This window comes from Chanos chanos, chromosome 5 (assembly GCF_902362185.1).
Source record: "Chanos chanos chromosome 5, fChaCha1.1, whole genome shotgun sequence".
Taxonomy (NCBI): domain Eukaryota; kingdom Metazoa; phylum Chordata; class Actinopteri; order Gonorynchiformes; family Chanidae; genus Chanos; species Chanos chanos.
Window position 1 is genome coordinate 30,286,969 of NC_044499.1, and position 23,273 is coordinate 30,310,241.

Here is a 23,273-nt window from a genome sequence, read left to right on the forward strand (position 1 = left end):
AACGTTGGATTCTTCAAGAGTGCAGTGTGAAACCAAACATATTTGAAAAAAATGTAGTTTACTGAAATAGACGTAGAGTCGTTGCACCAGTAACTAAGGTACTTCGATGAGTAGCCATGGTGATGGACTTGTTTAAAACTTCTGCTGCTTCAAACAGGACACATCTCTCTGCACTCATAACAGACAAACAAACACACTCCACATTACATCACACCAATAGGAATATAAGAGCGTTATGGTGCTGTCTCATAAATTATTCTGCTACATATATTCTTTGTTGTGGAATAAAACACTATGTGTGACAGTGGAGAGAAGCCAGAATACATTCTTAAGAGAGACAATATGGTGCAGTCTGAATTTCATTGGGACAAAACCCTTTAAACATGATAAAAGGAGATGCTCTTTGGTCGACTGCTCTGTTGGTATATTGTTAAAACCAAACAGAATCGACTTGAGTTTCTACGTTATTGATTTATTTATTTATTTTTGCCTCTGCGTGGCATACTGAAACAGACAGAATAAGAGGCTGGGTTTTTCTGCCGTCATCTCATTGTTCATTGGGGTATCAAAGAGGGAACTAATGCAAAATGCATGTATGGCCCTTGGCACACAACATGTTGTGAAGCCTAGTACTGAGGATCTGTATACTAAAAGCTTGCAACAGCTGTGTAAACACATGGCTTTCCTTCCAAAGAAGTAAGCAATCTTCTCATGGCCTTAAGACAGATGTCTACAGAAATACGCCCTACCCCCAGGCTATGCTGAAATGCATTTGTACTCACCGATATATGTGTTTGTGTGTGTGTGTGTGTGTGTGTGTGTGTGTATCCAGAGGTTGTGTACAATACCATGGTTTAGAACACTGAAAATACAGCAGTACTATATTTTCACTGCATTTACCTACATGTATCGTTCTACATTTCCGATTTGGTGATATTTTATATAAACTGTGGTAAGAGAATGTAGCTCGCCCGCTCTTCATGTTATGCTTGTCCAACCCTCATATATCAACTCAAATGCCATGATTAAAATGATTCGCTGGCTTGTCTCTGTAAATTCAGTGCCTTAAATTCACGTCTGTGACAGTGTTTGTGACTGAATGTGTGTGTGTGTGTGTGTGTGAGAGAGAGAGGATACTGAATACAACAAAAGGACCCTGGTGCCTTTCCTTTCTGCTTAATTCGTTTATCAGACTGAAGGTACAGATTCATCTGTGCTTGCCAATTTGATTCAGCCCCTTAAACAAAACACCAAGGTCACTTACTTCTTCCTCGACTCAGAGGATTGAAGTGTCATGTCTCTCTAATGACCAGCATGCACAATCGTTAGTCCTCTGCAGCTGTCTAACGGATGGCCAAGGCAGTCTAATCATCAGACAACGTCCCCTCAGTCCACTGGTATTGACGCATTGTTGGCGTGGAGACTGGATGGCTTAATCAGGCCGGACACTTAGGCCATTGATTTGACAAGATGCCTTAATGACCCTCTTGTTTTGGTAAAGGATCAGCGTTTACCCAAAATGGCACTGATGCACTAAGTGCACTGCATTGTCATGGAAACTGCTATCAGTTTCTATTCCCTAGATTGGGGGGGAAGGGGCGAGGGGGGCTGGGTGGATATGGAGGGGTGGTGTATTGGGGGACTGCAGCCCTCAGTGTGTCTCTGGGATAATGTTCCCCCCGGTGCCTGCTGTTTTTGTCCTGATTGATATTGACAGCATTCTGTGCTGAGGTCCTCTTCTTCCTCTGTAAATGACATTGGCCACAGACTTAAAACAGAGGATGTGCTAACGTGTATATAACTCTCACCCTGCAGAATAAATCAAAACAATTAAGTCATTAAAATGATAGGGTTTGCCTTAGTCTGAGAATTTTAATCAGAGAAATTAAAAACTTCACCTGCTGAACAATCATGGTAAGTGTCTTTGGGCTGCGTGTCTTACGTATACACACATATGCGCGCACACACATACGAAATGAGAGAAAAACACAATGACCACAATACATCCATTTTTATTTGTGAAAATACAAAATGAGATCATGTACAACTTATTTACAAGCCATTTGTACAAGATAATATAACGTATTCATAATTAGACTCTTTATGTTGCAAAAAAACATCAAACATGAACCATCATCACTGTCCTTCCGAATTCCACTCTCCCCTCCCTGCAAGCCTTGAATAAACCAAAATACAGATTTCTTTTGAAGTTGAGCACCAGAAAATTAAAACATTAAAAATTAAAATTAAAGCATTTTCATGGTCTCAGTCTATCTGACTTCTCAGAGACATCTTCACCTAAATGATATTAATGAGTTAATTGGATAAAATATTTATACTTTCTCAAAAGAACTGGAGAAAGTTGTTGCTTACTCCTTTACATTTGAACAAAAAAGAGGAGTAAAATTGTAAAACTGTGAAAAATCACACTAATTTGTTGTAGGGGGTTGACTGTTACATTTTTCAGTCATTCCAATGGTCTATCTGTCAATTAATACCCATACATGTGAGTGCAGGGTCAACAGCACTCTGTACTAAAACATTCATGCCACTTTTTGCTTTGGTGGGCCATGTGGATTCCTCCTTCAGTTGTAGCTCTGCCTAACACATGACTAGCATTGAGGCATGTACAGTTTGGACACCCTCAATGCCTGCAAATAATGCAAATACACATTGAATGACTGAAAAATGCTAACAGGTAGTTTAGGTTGCTTGTCATGCTTTTGGACAACATTCATGAATGGCGAATATAATTGTGCATTTTTTAAGATTCAACATTAAACATACATTGTACCTTATTCACTGATGCGTTGGTCTGCCAAATAAGAAACAGCTGATAAATGAAAACATATGGAATGTTGCTTCTTTGATTATAAAACATTACAGATTGTACTGTATTCCAAGCCTTTTAACAGTCTACACAAATATGACTTTTACTTAATCCACCTGATCGGTCTAATCAAACAGTTGAGACAGGACATTATGACACAATATTGTTAAAATGTAAATACCACTTCCAGTATAGGTAGAGAACAGAGCCCAAATAATCCATGGGCAACCAGCAGAAACATTTAAGGGGTTAGAGATTTGAGTATTAATTGGGTATTGGATGTACAGCAATTCACATTGTTTTCACTGTTTTTAAGAATGTGTGTGTGTGTGTGTGTGTCTTCTGTGTGTGCATATTTTGTTACTTGATTTTGTATGTAAATCTTGACAAGCTGCCATCCAAGCCTCCATTCTTAACCCCCGTGTCAGGCAGTTGCTACAACCAAAGGAGGGACCCATTCACGCCCACTCTGTGCAATATGTGGCATTCTAAAGCTCGGATTCTCCTCTCATGCTAATTCACTCTTACCCAGAGCTTACTCTGTGTCTAAATGCGACGTTTCACTCAAGCATGTTTTCATCAACTTATTTTTTCACATTAATACCAAAGTATCTATATAACATGCTTTTCTGAAACAGCTCAACCATGATTGGTCAACTGGACTTCTCAGTTCTCTAGAGAATCTGAATAATTTTTATTTTTCTGAGTGTAGTACATGCATGGGGTCATTTTTAATAAATAAAGCCTCAGCTTTCTCATTTCTACTTGTCCAGTTCTTAAGATTTGGTATTCCAACAAAACTATAAAAAGTTAAAAGACAAGTTCTAAAACACCATTTAAACACTGGATAGAAGCACAGAATCTGTCTCTCTAGAGGACTTCAATTTGAATAAATAAAAACATAAATGGACAGCCCAGTGATTTGATGGCTCTATGCCTTGTTTAGATAATCTTTCTCCAAAAATGCCTCCCCAATTTAAAAAAAATCACGCCTTTCCAGGAAACCAAAAGCCTAAATAAACTAAATCGCTGCATTCTGTCTATAACATACACTGACTAACTGGTAATTACAACCATTGCGATGTAGAGTTTTATTGAACTTTTGAACTGTACAGTGGGTGCTGTGGCATTCTGTTTGATTTGTGAACATGCTGTTTGCCACATGAATTTTCAAACCAAACTCAAAACCTTGGATTCATGAAGAACGTTTTCAGCATTCTGATTAAAACTCTCCTCGTGCCTTGCTAAACATCTTCGTTCATTTCCCCGTTGTGGCCGTCATTCTCCAAAACAGGAACATTTTTGAGTCTGGCCACAAATAATTGACATTACTGTCAACCAATTGCCTCTGATACTTTCAGTGAAATTATCAGACGACTACAAGTTTACAGTGATTGTCTGTTAACTCATCTATGTTGCTGTACATTACATAATATTAATCTGTCCTTATGGATGCCTATAAAAGAGTTTGTCAAAAAACATGAGAGATAATACCTACTGTACACAGTGAGGGAGAAAAAAAGACAGCTTACATTGACCAGACCGGTTTTCATTGATCTGTTGTGAAATGGAGCAAAACTGGGTTTCTCTCCGTCCCAGTTTGAGACTGCCTGAGGCTTAGCATTCGTCTTCCACCTCTCTGATGGGAGGAATGAAGTTGCTTGTGGATTTATACTGATTGACTTGATTAACTGTGTGAGGGTTCATGGGTTTGATTTGAAAGTTCCTGGGGGTAGAATTCTCTGGTTCATCTGTAAACCAGGTCTTTTCTGCACAGGGATCATGTAATTCAGAGAGAGAGAGGGGAGAAAAAAAAAGGAGACATTGGCGTAAGTCTAAAATAATGTATTCTATACAGAGCGGATTGCTATTGCAATAAAAGACAAGTTGTATTAGTAAATATTATGACCGCTAAACTTGCATAGTGCAGAAATGAACTTGGAGTTAGAGGTGAGAGGTTGTGCATTATGAGGGCAGACTTTATGTACTGAACTGTGTTTACATGCTAGCATAGCATTTTCATATTTTATACTTCATATTAAAAATGAAAATTAAGGAGAGGATTTGTCAAGAGCTTTTGTGGAACTAAACTTACACACATGCACAGTCTTTGTGTGAGCTTAACTGTACTTCATAATGCGTCAAAATGCCAAAACACATCAGGCCAGCTCTTTGCTGAAAAATAACCTCAATGTTAAACAGTACTGACTGATTACTGGAGTCACACGGAAAAGCAGAGAGCTATTCGGTTCTACATCCACTGGCTGTAAAATTCATTTAAAAAAAAAAAAAAGAAAGATAAAACGAAAGCGCTTGTTTCTACTGATGGAACTCAAGCTTTATGAATGTTCATCAAACACTGATGATTCAAACCATATACTCAACAACTTGGGCACAACTTTAGGCAGAATGTTCATTAAGTTAAGATCTAAAGAGCAGATTTAGGGAACCACACATAATGTGTTAATATTTACTAAGAATTAATTGGATTCTTTTGAGTATTACAAACTGCTGTCTGAATGTGAATGTTTACAGATAGACTATCTCAATCCATTGGTATACATATGATTTGGTTGCTATGGGAAATGTACACATGCTCTCCATGGTTAATCTGACTTTATGTAGTCTGATGGAAAACAAAACATTAAAAGCATGTTTGACTTAAATCTCTATGCATATTTTTCAGCTGCATGCAAAATAAGCAATTAAGCATTTTTTCCAACATCATTCATTAACAAGGTTCTCAGATAGTTCTCAGTGGTACTTTCTCTTGAACACATGCAACTTGTAAGGACTGTAATAATGTCTTCAATAAACCCTGAGCATAAAGGCTTTGCAACATGCTCCTTTTGCACAGAGGATATCATGCAATGAGCAGCTGAAGAAAAGAACCAAACAGAAAAAGCTTATAAACTGTTTCTGAGTGTGACTGTAAACAGAACTGGCAGCAGTGTTGATACATCCCTCTTGAAACCAAAATTTAAGGAAAAGAAAAACAACTATTTAATAATAATAATAATAAGAGAAGATCTAAAGACATGCATAACTTGAGATGCTTGAGAAATGCATTACAATGGATAACCCAAAAGCAACTTTGCTTTCCATGAGAAAGCAAACTGTTAACGAAGGCTTGGCTTTGCACTGAGATGCATTTGTTGCACTCATAACCGTAATCTGAGTTATGAGAGACGAAGGGAGAAAAGAGTTCCATGCATAAACAAATGTATTTTCATACCTGGGACACCTCTACACATCCTTGATGCACTTTGGAGAGAGAGGTAATCTATGTCAGTTTGGCCTTGTGATGACAATGCCGCTATGTTTTAATGTTCTTACTGTGGAATTACACTTATCATCAACTTTTCTACAGATCTTAATTAAGTTTGCCTTATACTTAAAATGAACACACTCCCTAGAATATTTTAATTTTGGTACAATTTACGAAGGAGAAACTGAGAGAACCAAACATTGATTCTACAACTGATTAAAATATATGTCTGTTTGGTTTGTTGTTCTGTTTTTTTTTTTTTGTTGCTGTTGTTGTTATCATGTTGTTATGTTTGTGAATCAGAGGGTAAACTCAAGTGACCTGTCATTCACTTTCACATTCTGAAAAAAAGGTTTCACACATGGGCTTTTTGCCTGGACACAGTGCTAATTAGAACATAAGACTGAAATTGGTATTTATGTTATGTTTTATACAACCACGACAAAGATGGGCAAACAAAGGCTTACTCATGCTTTTAATACAGAAAAAATATTTTATTAGGTTTCATTATTTAATATTAGGTGCACTATTTCATGTTGGTTGTGCCAAGAAATTTCTTGGGTTTTTTTGTTTTGTTTTGGTTTGGTTTTTTTATTTCATCCAGAAGAGTCCAGAAAATGAACACTTGACAGTGAACAGTAGATGCACAACTAATATGAAGATGAAAAAAAGAAGGAAAATAAAAAAGTTAAATGTAAATTTGTTTCATGCGTCATTTCATTACATAAGTAAGTGAGTTTGCTTCTTTAATCAGAGGAATTTGTTTGTGTTTCAGTTGTGGTTTATGCTACTTCAAGACGGGCAGTACAAAAACCCAATATCCCACATTGCAACTAGCCTTTAAAATACTGAAATTATTTTTGAACCAGGACATCTAAAGACACATTGTTGCGAGAAAGAGAGTGGGAAGGTTTAGGAAAATATCTTGTCATGTGACTTACTAACCAGAGAATCTCCGTATTCGATCAGCAACTGTTAAAAATAAACATCCGTTTATTCATGTGATAATGGTCAACAATTTCAGTATTTTCAAGGATCACACATGCGTAGCATGCATCTCAGGAGTGCATGCATCTCAAAAATGAAATTCAGAAATCAGTTTAAACTCATGCAAAGAAAAATAAAGACATTCTGTTATGTTATGATTGGAGGAAGAAGTTTAATGTAGAGATGAACTGCTCTACTCTGCACAATTAAAAATGTAATGGGAGAGAGTACAACTGTGACTAAATAATTTAACAAATGCCAACTAAATATCACTCAAATGACCCAAAATTCAATCAGATTTGCAACTGAGGCCATTGTATGATTGTAATAAAAACTGAATGGACCCAAACTGCAGAGCTTCACAGTACATCACACTACTACTGAACTTCCCACTACCCGCCCTGTGCATTTTAAATAAACCCATTCAAGTCATCTGTAAAATCTGATCATTTTCCATTAATCATGAAGCTTAAATATCCACTTGAATTATGTTTAAGTTATGTTTGATAACTGGACAAAGTCTAAGATGGATTTGGTAAACATTAAAATGAGCTGGATAAAGTCCACTCTCTCCCTCGTGAAGGACAGTTTCAGTCTGCACTTACACGGAGTAAAAGCTCTGAACCCAGGAATGGTAGGAAACATAACTCTGAAGGACAGCATGGTAAAATGAACTTCATGTTAAATGGTAAAATGTATTTCTCTGACAAGGAATTTTTTTTTTTTGTGAGAGCAGTGCGCTTATCTCCTTTTCAAGGTTACTGAAGGTTTCATTTCTAATCGAGCGTAATTTATTTTAAGTCTAAGTCTGTGAGTGCTGATACATACAGTATGATAATTAAAAAAGAAAATACATTAATAGGACAGTTAATTTTGTTAAACAGACAGAAGTGAAGGTAAAAGGAGGGCATTTCTCACAGCCCATCCAATCAGATCACAGAAATATGACTCCCTACATCACACTGTTCATTTCCTTTACAACACAGTAAAAAAAATGTCTACCGAAAGGCATTCAATTACGAAATTTACATGAGTGTTTAGTCGATAACATTATGACAGACCTTAAGACAAGTTATAATATTCATTACTCTGAGATTAAAGTGCAATTTAAGTGCAAAAATGGTAAAATCTATGTTTCTACAAAAAATATATATATCAACAATTCACCCAAAACAAACCATCCATTTCTTTTTTTTCATGAAAGACAAGTGTACGATCAGTGGAAGGAATTAAAAACAAGAATTAGTTCTGTAAACTGCTGTTAATAAAGAAAGATCTGTGAACATTACAGGCATCAGAATTAACTCAAATAAGACTAAGCTAACCAAAGAGAGGGTACCCACTGAGGTAAACCATATGGGCAATGACCATGTCGCCAGATTTTGGTCCATGACAGAACATGCACGTGGGACATGGTCTCAGTGGAACATGAGAAATATGATGGCAGTGTATGTGTGATTAAACGCCCACACACACACACACACACACACACACACACACACACACACACACAGACATATAAACCCATACTAAAACATACTCCCATATGCGGTGGAGGAATAGGATGAGAACAGGCACAGTTTGAAGACGCTGAAAAGAAGTGAGTGAGAGTGAGAGCGAGAGATGCTTTAGAGGGGGACGTACTTCTGTTTGTCGCGTGGGTCCCTGCTTTTACTGCGGCTTGGGCGGGCGGTGGGAATAGAGTGGACGGACGAGCTCTTTTTGCTGGAGGTGTGGGAGGAATGGGAAGAGTGTGACAGGCTGGTACGTGATTGGCCGGCATTGTGGTCAAACTGCATCAGGCAGAAGATGAGGTCTGTGGGAACCAGCTCAAACTCATAGGGTGGGTTAGTGATCACATACCTATACATAAAAAAAAGAAATAACACAAGACAACACGGGCGTCTCAGAAAATTATACAAGGCGGAAGATGATTATAAGCATTCTTCATACAACTACAAACAGTTCACAGAAATTACAGATAACTGCCAAAATAAAGGAAACATATGAGTAAATGGGGATGGAAAGTATACTGAAAGCAGGTGTACAAACAGTTGTGGTTTAAGAGTAAATTAAGCGATGAACAAAACCATCATGCTTAGGGTCATGTATAAAAATGCTGGACAGACTAAACCATCTTTAACTACATCTCCTCAGCAGAGGTCCAAACTATCGGACTCCTCATGCTAAGACATACCAACACTACCCTGGCAGCTCATGGTGGCTGGTACCATATTAAGGTCCTTTATGCTTGTGTTTCCTTTGTTTTGACAGTTCCAGTGTGTGACATGAGAACCCAAATGAGATTGTCAAGAGTGCTGATAAGGTTTGACACAAAAGAAACAGATCACCAGAAAAAATAAACAAAACAAAACAAAACAAAACAACAGAAACATTTTTCCAGCTCTCTAATCACCTTGAACTTTGTTGCTTTAAGGCTGCATTGAAAGGTTGGTTGCAAAACATTCATTTTCATGTTTTCCACAAAATACCTCCAAATCAAGTCTTACAGATAAGAAATGTTTTACACCTGTGCATTCTACCACAAAAAAACACTCAGTGTCCTCTAACCTCTCTGGAAGGCATGACAATTTGACACCCAGGGACACAATGCCACCGTTTCATTTGGGTGATTCATTGGTATTCTCTGTCCAGTAAAGTGGATTTCATAGACCCGTGGCTACCCCTAAAGCTACTGCATATTATAACGGATTCTTAGAATTCTCTGGTAATTACATCACCAAGGAACACTCTCCTCTTAGCGAACTTACCGTTTGGTACACTGACTTGGCGCACTCAGGTGTGCATCTCTTAATCTGTATATTCCAAAGCACAGCATGTTGTATGTTTTTAACGCTTTACAGAATAAGTCACCATAGCAGCCTCCATCCTGTTATAAAAACACAATGAAAAGTTATCATAAACAAACTGTGCAGATATGGCAGTTCCATAGTAACCAAGGCAACAGAATTGTGAAGTGACACTTTCCCTTCATTAGAATGTACAGAGAGAATCTAAGACCTAACCGTAGAGCCGTGATAGAATTTTGTCTCCTCTAAACCATGTGACAACACTATCAATACTCAATAAGCTTTCATGTTTATATGATATAACGGATTACGTTTCCAGAGTGGGAGTAACAGTGCTATGGTGGAACACTACTTGAATAATAATAAGGGGGGAAAACAGAACAGAGGAAACAGACTGCATCATAGTTTGGAAAACCCCGTGCCTCACCCCTAGGTCTGCGAAAGGCCCATCATAGAGCGCTAGCTGTGCGACACGACACCTGTCCCTGTTAGCAAGGGTCTGGGGTGTGCTATAGCCCCCTCGTAGAGCGTTCTCCTCTGCCAACAGTCCTTCCAGCTCCGGAGTTGCCCCGCCCGTGACCAGGGTCCGAATCAGAGTGAGGATGTTGTCGTTGAAGTATGTCTGTGTGGGAATGAGAGAAGAGGGAGACATCTTGGTAAACAGCACTAAGATCAGGAGGGAGAATGCTGAATCAATGTGGGGGGTGATATTGCACTAAGATCATGAGGGACAACACTGGATCACTGAGGGTGGTGATACTGGAGTCCATGAGTGTCCATGTCAGACTGATCTGCTGGGGGGCTGAACTGGCTGTTGCAGGGTATCAGTTAATGTGGGTTCGCTTCACTCCTATTAACCATGGGCAACATGGGCAGTGTTTGTGCTGTCTGTCCAAATTATTCTGACGCCAAAAAAACCCCAAAAAAACAAAAGACTGCAAAGAAGATTCAGAGTATGGTATTTAATTGTTCTTATCTTTTTCCACAAAGTGTAGACCTGTGTCTTAAAAGCCACATATACATATAAATATGTCATATATATATATATATATATATATATATATATATATATATATATATATATATATGACATATTTAATTAAGGTTGTAAAAATGCTTATTACCCATCAAAATTCACATGTGTCCTCTAAATGCCCTTAAAATCACATCTTCTGCACAAAATGTGACACTTGATCAGAGTTGTATGATTCTATGCACAACACCAAGTTTCAAGTACAAAGTCTCCTATGCATGTACTTTAGGACAGTAGAGAGCCCTTTGAATGATATAGATCAGGGCTGCTCAATTACAAATTCAAATGGGCCACATTTCAAAACCAGGCCTTGTTCATGTGCTACAAAGTTTTAGCGGCCAGTAACTTGATTACGATTCGTAGCTTGCTGCCAAGCATGGATCGACTTTGTGCGACTAGTGAGATGTTTACGGTGCTGTAAAGCAGAGTGATATATGTGGTAAAACATCACAGCACTGTTATGCTGTATTTACACCATAATCTGAGTGAATACTCCATTCTGACTGGCTAGAGGCTATGCATTAAAACTGTCTAATACACAAGTAATTAAATTCAAGTTAGAAGTTGGAATCAGTGCTATTGTTAAGAAACAGACATGTCAATGGTGAAAGTTTCACTTTACCATTGTGAGCTCCCCTTGGTTGTGAGCCATAATGTTGAAGGATGATACATTCAAGGAGCTCAGGCAAACTGTCACTCAGGGGTTGCCAGGTAACTTACATAGAATTAACTCGTAGCTGTGAGGCTAGCTGGTTTGAGCACATCTACTGATGACAGACACGAGACATATGTTGAATACTGTCCAACACCGGTACAGTGAACATCCGTGTCATCCGAAGGAAGAGTTGGATTTTTTAAGGATGGATTTTATTTTCAGGAGGATGGACCTTGTTACTAAAATGTGGATTCATGGTTGGGAGAACTTACAGCACTCATTAGAGAATCCAGTACGCTGACTGCAAAGGCAGTGCCACACGCAAACGGTTGGGTGAGGTACAACTCCGTGTCTGGGTCATCATCATCGTCCTGGTCCAGGAACTGAACATTAGAGTCATTCACTGCAAAATATAACCATGTAGAGACATGGTGTTACAGTATAGCAGTATACACACACACACACACACACAAGATCTAAGCAAATCCTCTACATGTAACTCCAGCTTCTTCTAAGTTAAAAAGTTGGCTTTTGATAAACAGATTCACTGTGTATATGTTAACAAATGTTATGTTTTATAGTGCCGCGTAAGCTTAACAGTAACAATTATATGTTATATACCAATGTCCTTTGGATGAGTCTAAAGATACAGGTCAGGTGGTGTAACAATAGCTTTAAACACTCATGCGCACATGCAACAAAAATGTTACAATCTAAGACACAAACATACAGAGCTCCATGCACAGATTATTCACACAATGAAGTAAACAATCCACAAAAGGCACAGAATAGTTTTAAAATATACCACAATCCACTCAAGAATCAACGGCTGAGAGTGACCTCATGTTCTGCCTATAAAATGTCAAACTAAGTGTTTTCAGTTAAATAAATAACACAAATACACTGGACACTACTACAAAAAACTTGGTGTAAAGGAAAAAAAAAAAAGATGGATAGTCTAAGAACCAAATGGAAAGTTGAGTGAGGTTCTTTATAGGAACCTTCCAGAACAAGCAAAGAAAAGAAAAGAAAAGAAAAGAAAAGAGGGTACAGGAACACTGCAAGCCTGGACATCGGCAGTGCTTACCCAATTCAGTTATCATTGGAATGTTGGTTCCACTGCTTTTGTCCTGACTTATTGATACCAGAGGCAGAATTTTGCCAGGTTTTGCTAACAGTACAAGACAAGTGTAAGGAGAAGAGGTGAACTAAAAAAAATACAGCCACTAAGCCACTACTGTTTATGTACAGTATACATAATACTAACAATAACTTACTCTGAAAACTCTATATTCAGGATTTTAGAATAGCTGTCTACTTTAGTCATGTTTTTGTTTGAATGATTAGAATATTGGACACTAGCACCATGCACAGACATATATAGAAGACAGTTAAAAATCAACTGCCTACATTGGTTTATTGGTTATTGCTTTATGATTTGGATCAGGAGTACATTGCTGTTATCCACGTACCCAGTTCAGTGATGATGGGGATGTTGGCCCCTGTGGTAATGGAGGCTTGCCGTACCAATCCGTGAACAGGGCTGTTCTCCGGCGACGATCTGTCCATCCCCGGGGGTGTAAAACCTATCATTATTATTATCACAGAGGAAAATAAAGAAACAGTTATCAATGTAGAAAAAATCTGTTTGTCTTTTTAACGTTTTAAAGTTTGCTCTGTCAGTGCTGTGGATCAGTAAGGTGTGTGGTGTCCTGTTCATCACCTCTCCATGGACAGTCTGTCTAAGCATCATGTACACTTTCAGTTCCCAAACACCTGGTATTACTTTTGATTTGGCACTTAGAGATGGTTAAAACACCTTGTGCAATTTATATGTCATTCACTCAGCCCCATAAAAGTGGCAAGTATAGATGGAGAAAAACTGTTATGGAGGGAAACTGCCATTTAGCACAGAGAGCAGCGAGAGAGCTGGCTAGCAATGAGTGATGTAGTTTTGAATTCAACCTGACGTGAAAGTTTTTTGTTTTTTTGACAAGTAAACACATTAAATCGGTAAAGCAGCATGAATTATTCATACGTTTTGTTTTGACATCCATCACTTCCTGCCAACTAGACTGGGTCACAGGAAGTAAAACAGCCACCATAATTTGAGAACATTTTTCTTTTTTTTTTTTTAGGTCACAAGGCTTTTAAATCCATTACATTACATGATGAGGTTCTAGTTGTTTATCTTGCATTGCTGAAGAAATGAATTCAGAATTAAATTTGTCACTGTTGCAAAAAAAAGGGGAACTGCTGTTTCTTGAAGTTTTGCCAAAATAAATACTATGACTTTGTCTTTGACTTTGATGAAACCTTCATAAAGAGCATTGAAACATTAATAGGACCTCGTTCGAGGTTTCTCTGGCACCTTCTGAAGGAGATTCCTGCTGCCAGACCGCATCCCCTCTGGGAAACTACGATGACTTACGATGGGCCTACCTTGAGAATTAGCCTGCAAGACCCCAATGCTGTCATCAAACTGCATAGACTTGATGTTGAGTGATGCCAGAATGCATTCCTTGTCTTGAAGAGACGCATCGTCGATATTGTTCTGATTGGCTGACAGGATGACACACATGTCGCAGAGGTTGATGTTGACAGCCCTCAAATCAGCTCGACTCAGCGGACTACCCTTCAGGACGGGACAAATGCACATAAGACCATTAAAACCAAAGGAGAGTTTTTTTGTTTAGTTTTTTGTTTTTTTTAGGGGAGATTGTTAGTTAGCCAGTATGATTAAGATGGTGCAAGTTATCTTTGTAAAGTGCATCACTTTCAGTGAAACTGTTATTGCAATTATTATGCTGGAAACACAATAACATGGAAACATTTAAAGTTGCTTAAAACACTATGTTGTTGCCTTACCAGTGAAGTTTGGTAGGTTAGTACAATTTGTTTTATAAAAGGTGTTAATTGCTACTGTACATGACCAGCAATGAGATGTGTGACTTGTGTTAAGATTGCACTTATGTAATAGCACGACTGTAAAAGAAGTCTGGCACATGTCTCTCCTGTCCAGTTCATGTCACAGATGCCTTGTAAGAGGCTTCCAGGAATTTTGCTGACTACCTTTTCACTTTATCGATGGTGTACTCACAGGTAAGATGGAGACCTTGGGGAAGTTGTGGAGCGTTTCCCATTCTCTCTTAAGATACTCAAGCGAACCCACAAACACAATGGGCTTCAGTTCGTGATAGTGAAAGTTACTGGCTCTCAGAGGCATCACCAGGTTACGCAACCCCACCAGAGCCGACTTAACATCTCCGAATATACACACCACCACGTGGCCGCTCAGCACAGTCATAGCAGCCTCACTACGAGTCTGAGGTTTGGGGGAAGACAAAAAAAAACAAAAAACACAAAACATCAGTTAACATGACAGCGTTCCAATCGGTACATTACCATTTGAAATCCCAGAACTTTTGGGGAACAGTTTCCTTTTTCTGATTTGACAAATATCATTTTAGAGTACTCATCTGGCATCTTGAAACAGCAACTGCAGTTTTCAAACAGAGGGAAATGGCCAGAGTAAGTCATTCTTCTACTGGCCAAGGACTCTTACCATTAATCAGTGGGGTTGCACTCCAGGTAATTTCATTAGGTCGTTTGTTCAAGTGACATTGCAAGTTGAACATAATTTCCTTAACTGTATTGTCGATTCTTTATGAAACACACCTCTGTACTGTGATTGTCCGTATAATGAAATATACCTGTGCATTTGTACTTAAGGCAGATGTGGGCATTAGATTCCACACACACCGATGAGGTCGAATCACAGAGATTGTTTTGTCCTGTTCGATGTGACTTGATTAAGGGACCGAGGGAAAGGACTGGTGAGTGTGATCCCATTTACTCCTGATAGAGGTTCATTAAGGGATAAAATAGTGTGTAAAGCAGTGTCTGACATTCCCACACTCACCAGAATGACCTTCTCAATGTCTTTGGACGGACACCAGTGAAACATGCCCGTAGAGTCGTACCTCTTCACACTCACATCCATGGTCTCCATCTGGTCATGTGCTGGGATTAGTAAGGGATCGTGTCTAATCACAACAAAACACGCAAAAATGTCACATCATCTCATGTTCACTCACTAATATTCTCTCACAGGCTATATTGGAACAGTTTGGTCTCTGCAAATTTTCATATACCAAATCGCTTAACAAAGGCGCTGAGACTTAAGAAAAAATGGTCATTTGCAGTTAAAATTTTGTTCTAAGAATAATTTCTAATAATTCTTCGCTTTTGTCTGTTTCTCTTTAGAAGAGGTGAACTGTTTTCGCATTCGGTACGGGCAATTGATTTTTTCATTCATCATCAAAACGGCCCATAAAAACTGCTTTCTCATCCTCAATTACACACATAACTAGGACATTAACGTCCCTTAACTGGAAAACAGATAGCCTGTTCTCAGGAAGTGGCTTCCCTCTCCTACTTCTGCCTCAATTTCTTTGACTGTCCCTGTCAGATTCAATCTCAAAAGATGACAAGAAAAATGCTGAGTCATCAGTGTGAGTGACATCAGTGTTGGCAGCGAGGCAGAAGATGATGAGGTTCCAGCGACCGACAGGAAGGCAAAAACCAAATTACACACTCTTACCGCAGACAACTTCGTCTGGGTTGTCTATGAGAACGTACATATATTTGTGTGTGTGTGTGTGTGTGTGTGTGTGTGTGTGTGTGTGTGTGCATGCGTGTGGGTTTAAAAGCTTTAACAGACTACACTTTGAATATTTCAACAATTTGCCCAATCATATTTGCTTTCGAAAGGAAAGCCGCGTTAATTTTTCAGTGGAGCATCAGGTCCAAACGCAGGCTAATTTCACCGAGTGTGGAGTCATGCTCTGTTCAAACACAGAGTGGAGCTGAAGCCTGTCAGGGGAGATTTCAGCTCGTCTGCTCTTTCTGATGCCTAAAAGCATGATCTCAATAGACTTTCCTCAATTTTAAAACACATAGTCTAAGGGCACCAACAATGGGACAGTGTGGAGGCAAGAACACATTCTGATCTGAGTGATGCGCTGAGATTTTTAAAAGGATTAAGTGGATGGTTCAGGACAAAAGATCAATTCATTTTTGAAATAAAGGCTTATAGTAAATACTTCCACACTAGGAGAGCACTCGTGTCATGTTTTTTTTTTCTTGGCTTATATGTTGCATGACTGTGTGGAATAGCCCTGAGGCAGTGAAAAGAATGGCAAAGGAAGTCTGCCTGCCAGGCACTAGCCTGGGGCAAGACCATGAAGTTCTCTTAGTGCATCTCCGTCTCTCAGCTGCCATGCATCAACATGACCTGGATTCTACACCCAAAACATACCATAGGTCAAGCACAAACCAGGATTTCTGTAAAATAACTCCATGCTATAGATTCTTTACTGGTGTTTTCTTACATACAAGTGTAATAAAGAAAGGTCTTCCATCTGAAAAAAAAAAATATATGAGAGTGATAATTTTCTTAAACGGTATTTATAGTGTACGCATGAAGCCTGGTGTTTTTTTGTTTTTGTCTTTTTTTCCACGGCCTGTTTTTCTACCTCCAGCATGGCACTGACTGACAGCCAGCAGCTCTGTTCAAATGACAGTCTATCACTATGTGACAGTAAGGCTGAGCTTCACATGACACTGTCCCTTGTACCATGTGTCTCATGTGATCCCTTTAGTGGAGTCTGTGTGAGTGGTTTTTAACTTCAGTGTGTATTTATCATATTTACATGAATAAGTGGTTATGGATAACTTAGTGCTGTGTCTTCAAGATTTCAAGTGCCTTTTCAGAGAGAGAGAGAGAGAGAGAGTGTGTGTGTGTGTGTGTGGATGAGTGTGTGTGTGTGTGTGTGTGTGTATCCATCTGTTCTAAAACACACAATGCTTGTCATCACCATTCACACTGGGGAACTAAAACCATCATACAATACACACATATGAAGAATTGAAATAGAGGTATAAAGAGGACACAATCAAAGCCATACAAACACTGTGGATCAACTGTGGGTCTATGTGAGCCTCCACTGAGGGAAGATGAATAGAAAGCCTGCCTGGCCTTCAAGCACTTTCCTCGGCATGCAGGCTGACATGGAACAGGCTTCTCATAAAGCACAAAGCCAATCTGTTGACCATTACTTATTCACAAAGGCCTGGAGGCTAAGATCCAGTGCAAACCACGTTTGATAATCTACACCGCAATGTTCTTTCTGCTTGTACAAGTAAAGTAACTGTCACAAAAAATCACTTTCCCTCTCACAGGTAAGCCAGCTGGTAACTTAAGCATCTCACACAGACCGATCCATCTATCGCATCTCTGTATTTGTCTCCAAAAAACATAAATAAATAAAAAACCTGCTGGTAAATAAACAAGCCAAGGGTTAGCACAGTGATGGGTAGCTAAGGGCTAGATCAGGAATGCACAAAGAGTTTTCAGAACAAGTCTCTTGAGTATCACAATAGAAGACAAGAAATAGAAACACTATGAGTAGCAAAACTTTTTGCACTGTCTGAGGAAAAGTGTGTGTTCTTTTTTAATAAAAAAAGGAGGGGTGAGTGCGTGTAGTTGTAAGATTGAGGTTAAAATTTAATCCAGTTTCTTTTCATATTCGTGTTTGAGAAAATCTCCTATGAACTCTGTGGGAAAAAGTCATTTTTAAGAGATTTGGTATGTTAAAAATAAATGCAAAGATAAAAACAAAAAGCTTCAATAAAAGACTAAAACCATCTTCATGAGAGAAAATGTCGGTGCTTATGAGACGTTTCTTACATCTAAATGAACATTAACGGCACTGTTCAATTGACTGCTCATTTGTTCATAAATTAAATCATGTGTAATAGAAAGACAGCTTTATTTAAAAATAAATCTATACTTGAATTGCATTCCCATGTAGATATATGACATTAACTACTCTCAGCAGATTAATATAAAATTAGGGATATGGCATGTTATAGTTTACACGCTCAACAATGAAAGCAATGCTTATAATTTGTCATTTATCAAACATCAGATTATGCATGAGGACTGCATTTATATTCATATGCCCAACCACCACTCTGAATATTCTATTATTTCACATTCATTGTTTTAGACTAATGGGTTTATTAATTTAGCAGCAATCCTTTAATCAGTCAAAGTCAATTAAGAACGATATAATTCCTTAAGACAAGATAAGAGCAAGGTAACGTTGAGTTTCGTTTTCGTTTACGGGACTATCAGTTTGCATCTCTAAGAATAGAGCGTTGGGACGAGGGATTCTGACATTAGAGGTGTAGCCCCAGGGCGATGTCGCCACATGAAAGTCTACCACTGGTCCATTCTGTCTTAAGTGCCATCGACTTTTAGAACTTTACACACACGCACTCACACACGCACACACACACACACACACACACACACACACTCATCATTCCTACCTCATCATTTTTGGTGAGCAGTTGGGAGAATTCCTCATTCCTCCGTTGCGTTGTTTTTTTTTAGGCGATAGTGTTGACTGATGGTCCTCTTCCACTAGAGGAACACAAGTGTCAGGTCGACCAAGGAAAAAATGACATCTATTTTTATATTATTACACACACACACACACTCATTACACATACAGAGACAGAGAACAGTTAAAAGCAGGGAGCCAACACACACAGACAAAACAATGAGAAATGAAAGAACGGGACAGAGAGAAGAATTTGGAATGACTGTTACCATGAGACAAATCACAAACTGACCGTGTTACTTGGACATTGCCTGAGTTAGTAGTTCTTCTAATCTTGCTGTGTGCAGACAATTCTTGCCATCGCCACTATTCTAGCCAAATAAAGTTAACCAAAACTGAAATAAACACCTGTGTCAGACAGTCTCTGTATGAACTGAGATAAACAGTGTTTTCCTTAGAGCTCCTTACAGCTGATACAAACATGCAGGATTTGCATGATTTGTCTTGCATGGCTGGATTACAAATACGCCATCTCATCACAGAGTTTCTCTCTTTTATTAAATCCTGACTGATTTACAGAACTAAGGAGGACTCATTTGGTTCAAGCTGAATCCCCTAGCTTTGAATGAGGTGATAGATAAAAAAAAAAAAAATCCAGGGTATGGGAGCTATTGGGTTTTATTGACGAGTGGACATCTTTCCTTACATGTATCCACAGGACACTTAGTTTTAGTGTCTGAACGGTGAATTACACCCCACACCTTCAAACTGACACATGCTGATCAAACGTGTTAGTAACCAGCAGAGACACACCATGCACGGTGGTGCTGAAACAGTCTCTTACAAAGCCTGCGGTTCAGAGTGGAGGTACTGGCTTGACTGGGATGGTATCTGTACTTCACGGGCAGACTGCGTGCCCGCTGAAGGCGACTGGCGTCTGTGCCAGTCTCTGTGCCCGCTGCTTCCTGGCTGAGCTCTCTCGAGCCAGACAAGCTGAGACGCAGCAGAGAGGGCGCTTTGGGTGGGAGCAGGCTTCCCTTACGGTTATTCACTAAAGGCACAGGGGCGGGGACCTCCCGTCCACTGGGTGGCGCTCTTGCAATAGTGTTAGCCCTGTTGAGGTTGGGTTTAATGGACTGGTTTTGGAAAGTTGGTGTAAGTTCATCCTTTACTGCCAAATAAAGGAAAATTATAATCAGCAAAGAGGGGGAAAAATTCTTTTTCACTTTTCTTTAGTGATTTTTCTCTGCATTTCTCTCTACTAATGAAGTGGATCTTAGTGTGCACAGAAAATCTACTCCTTTAAATAATATTTTCACAATTTTGAAGACTACTTGGAACACTTCAGTCTCCAGTACCGTAATTCCCATACTGTACTGTGAACACAATTTGACATATAGACTAAATACGCTTTTCCTGACCTGGGATTTAGTCCAGTTGTAAAATAAAAATGCCTTTAAAGCAGGACTTCTCAGCTCCAGTCCAGGGAACCCAGAAGACTCTTACACAGCGTTATCACATATTGAACACCCTGACTCCTGAGCCCTTGGTTTCTTTAACAAGGTGCTAAAGCATTGACTAAAATACACTGTCTAATGGGTCCCCAGGGCTGGAGTTGAGAAACACTGGTTTATAACTAGATTGACTTCAATTGGCTTTTTCAGTTATAGTTTAAACTAGTCTGGTTTGAGCTAATCAGAAATCCCTATGGAAGATAAGAGTCACTCCAACTACTCCAAACAAAGTCAAGCCCAAAGGAGACAGGTTTTAATGTCAGATTATTACTGCCTGTTAATGAACATAAATGGATTATTTTGAACTCTTGTTTTTCTTGAATACCACAGCAGGTCTATCCTGTTTATTTTCATTGATTGGGCTGACACTATCTGTTGTAACAGTTTTTTGTTTGTTTGTTTGTTTGTTTGTTTGTTTTTTCATATTTACTGACTTTTTTTTTTTGCTAATACTGCCTGTATTTCCTCCACTGATTACACATAATTACAGACTTTTCTTTCTTTTCTTTTAAAATCAGCCACAGGCTAGTGCCGTGTGCACACACTTACACATGAGGACTGATTCCCATCATCTGGTTAAATCTTATTCAATGGTGTCAAAGACTCCACAGTCAAGGGTAATTAATCCAAATTGTTTCAGATAGCCCCTTTTAAAGTGTGATTTTAAAATGTAGTTATTCTGAACCAAAATTTGGCTCTGCCTGGGAATTCGGCCTCTGCGTGCTAAGTATGACCTACACTTCATCACGTTAGCAGAAAAGCTTACAGATATGGGCTTTTGTGTTACCGAAATATTTATTCCAAAAAATTGTTTATACAACCATAACAGTTCAATTATGACGATACGTCTCACCATATAATCTATTTTACCATGTAAACGCAGAACGTTCTAACTAGTTAAAACATAATCTTTTTGAAAAACTAAATTTGTTCCACCCTTCTCTAAGCTTGCTAGAAGCAATACTGTAAACGGACAGTAATATCTTGAGTCAGCTGCCTCCCAGATTTAAAATCCCGACTTGAGAGCTCCTGGATTCATCTGTCTCATGTCAAACATACCAAAGCTCACTGCATTGAACGTCCTAAGACAAGCTCTGGATGTATAGCACCATCTAGTGGTGTATCTCTGATTTTCACCAGATGTAAATTTAACATTGTTTGATCCTCTTCTCAGAACAAGAGCTGTAGAGGGTGACCTAGGTTTACATGGCTTACGATACTACTGTTTTGTTTTGTTTTTTCTTTTTTAATAAGCTTTTTAAGTAAAATGACCAGACTTCGATACAGTTCCTTACCAGTCTGTTTGGTTATGCTTTGCTGCTTCAGGTTAGTATTGATTGATATCCATCTATACTGGTGATACTGGTTTTGGCTTTGTTTTACACGAAAAACAACAAGTTACCAGATTACGGTTCCTGCTATTTAATTGCATAAAAAGTCTAAAATTCTAGCTTGAATCAGTTTAACAACCAAAGTCCTGTTTTTGAGTAGCAGTGCCATCTTATGGCCAAAGTCACACACTGTTACGCTACTGCACTGAAAGTAATCATTACAGTGCAAGATTAGAAATAAAATCCACTTAAATAAAATCAGTAGATTTCAGCAATTTAATACAATATTAGAATATGTTTAAATGTAAAACAAATCAAAGGCCCCACTTACATGAAGTGATAGATAACAGGTATATAGCTAAGTAAATCGAAAATTACACAGTGTTGTCAAATCATGACAGTGTGTGTGTGTGTGTATGTGTGTGAGCATATGTGTGTGCGCACGCATCTGTGTGTGTATGTGTGTGTGTGTGTGTGTGTGTGTGTGTTTTGTGTGTATGTGTGTGAGCATATGTGTGTGTGTGTGTGTGTGTGCATGTTTGTGAGTGTTTTGTGTGTGTGTGCGTGTGTGTGTGTGTGTGTGTGTGTGTGTTTTGTGTGCGTGTGTGTGTGGGTGTGTGTGTGTGTGTGTGTGCATGTTTGTGCGTGTGTGGTGTGTGGGTGGGTGTGTGTGCTGGTGAGTGAATCGTGTTTCATCCACTTTCATGTAAAGAGGGACCAAAACATACTTTGACGGTGCATGATCGTCTGGTTAGACATAAAATGCACGCATCCAAACATCTCAAGAGTTTTTCTTTGAGGAAGTGTGTTCCTCTTTCTCTTACAGTACATATGTATTAAGGATCCTTAGCTACAGATTAATAACGATGGTGATTTTTTAGATGAACAAACCAGTGGTGAGCAAACAGGGAAGTGAGGTAATGATGAGACAAGCTTCCATTTGTAAAGAAGCTCGATTAGAGGGAATGAGAGAGAGGAGAAAGTACAACTGGAGGGGTGAGAAACAAAAACAAAAAGAGGGAAAACTTACTTGATTTGATATATCCGTTATAGTTACTTTTAGCTGAGAAAAATGCAAAGACAATATGAGGTTACAGGGGCAGAACATGTAGTTGTGAGCTAATGAATAAGGAGGGAACTTTTGGTAACTGAAGCTTGAAATGGGGAGAAAGGCAGTGAGGTATCCCTTAAATAAAAACGCCCTAAAGGAGAGTCGGTGACCATGGACAAAGCAATGGGGCAAAACAAAACAGCAGTTAATCAGATGGTATTTACAATGAATTACAGAGAGGCTCATGGGAACACATGAGTGAAACTTCAGCTTGTGCTGGGTATACAAATGAGACACTAAATTTGACCACTGTGATTAAAACAACTGTTCAGGGTGTGAACCAAAACTGTTTCATCGTTCTGCTTTTTTAAAATCTCCTGTC

The 23,273-nt window shown here is 38.8% G+C and overlaps 1 protein-coding gene across 11 annotated transcripts in view; it reads right to left on the reverse strand.

Annotated features, from left to right (window-relative positions):
* Window positions 1-2,034: 2,034 nt before the first annotated feature.
* Window positions 2,035-23,273, reverse strand: part of LOC115811073 (calcium-activated potassium channel subunit alpha-1) — an 88,685-nt gene continuing 67,446 nt past the window's right edge. For 4 of the 11 annotated variants that reach the window (XM_030773106.1, XM_030773101.1, XM_030773108.1 and 1 more), the window contains 10 exons: window positions 18,982-19,075; window positions 15,506-15,629; window positions 14,684-14,908; window positions 14,026-14,218; window positions 13,056-13,169; window positions 11,856-11,986; window positions 10,323-10,517; window positions 9,857-9,975; window positions 8,730-8,948; window positions 4,498-4,599 (listed from right to left, as the gene is read on the reverse strand). In XM_030773106.1, coding sequence (XP_030628966.1) covers window positions 4,578-4,599; window positions 8,730-8,948; window positions 9,857-9,975; window positions 10,323-10,517; window positions 11,856-11,986; window positions 13,056-13,169; window positions 14,026-14,218; window positions 14,684-14,908; window positions 15,506-15,629; window positions 18,982-19,075 — 1,436 coding nt within the window. In that variant the 3' untranslated portion in view covers window positions 4,498-4,577. Of the gene's footprint in view, window positions 4,600-6,065; window positions 6,095-6,561; window positions 8,949-9,856; window positions 9,976-10,322; window positions 10,518-11,855; window positions 11,987-12,670; window positions 12,755-13,055; window positions 13,170-14,023; window positions 14,219-14,683; window positions 14,909-15,391; window positions 15,630-18,981; window positions 19,076-23,273 lie in introns of those variants that run through there. The other 7 variants (XM_030773100.1, XM_030773104.1, XM_030773102.1 and 4 more) reach the window with 6 other exon arrangements.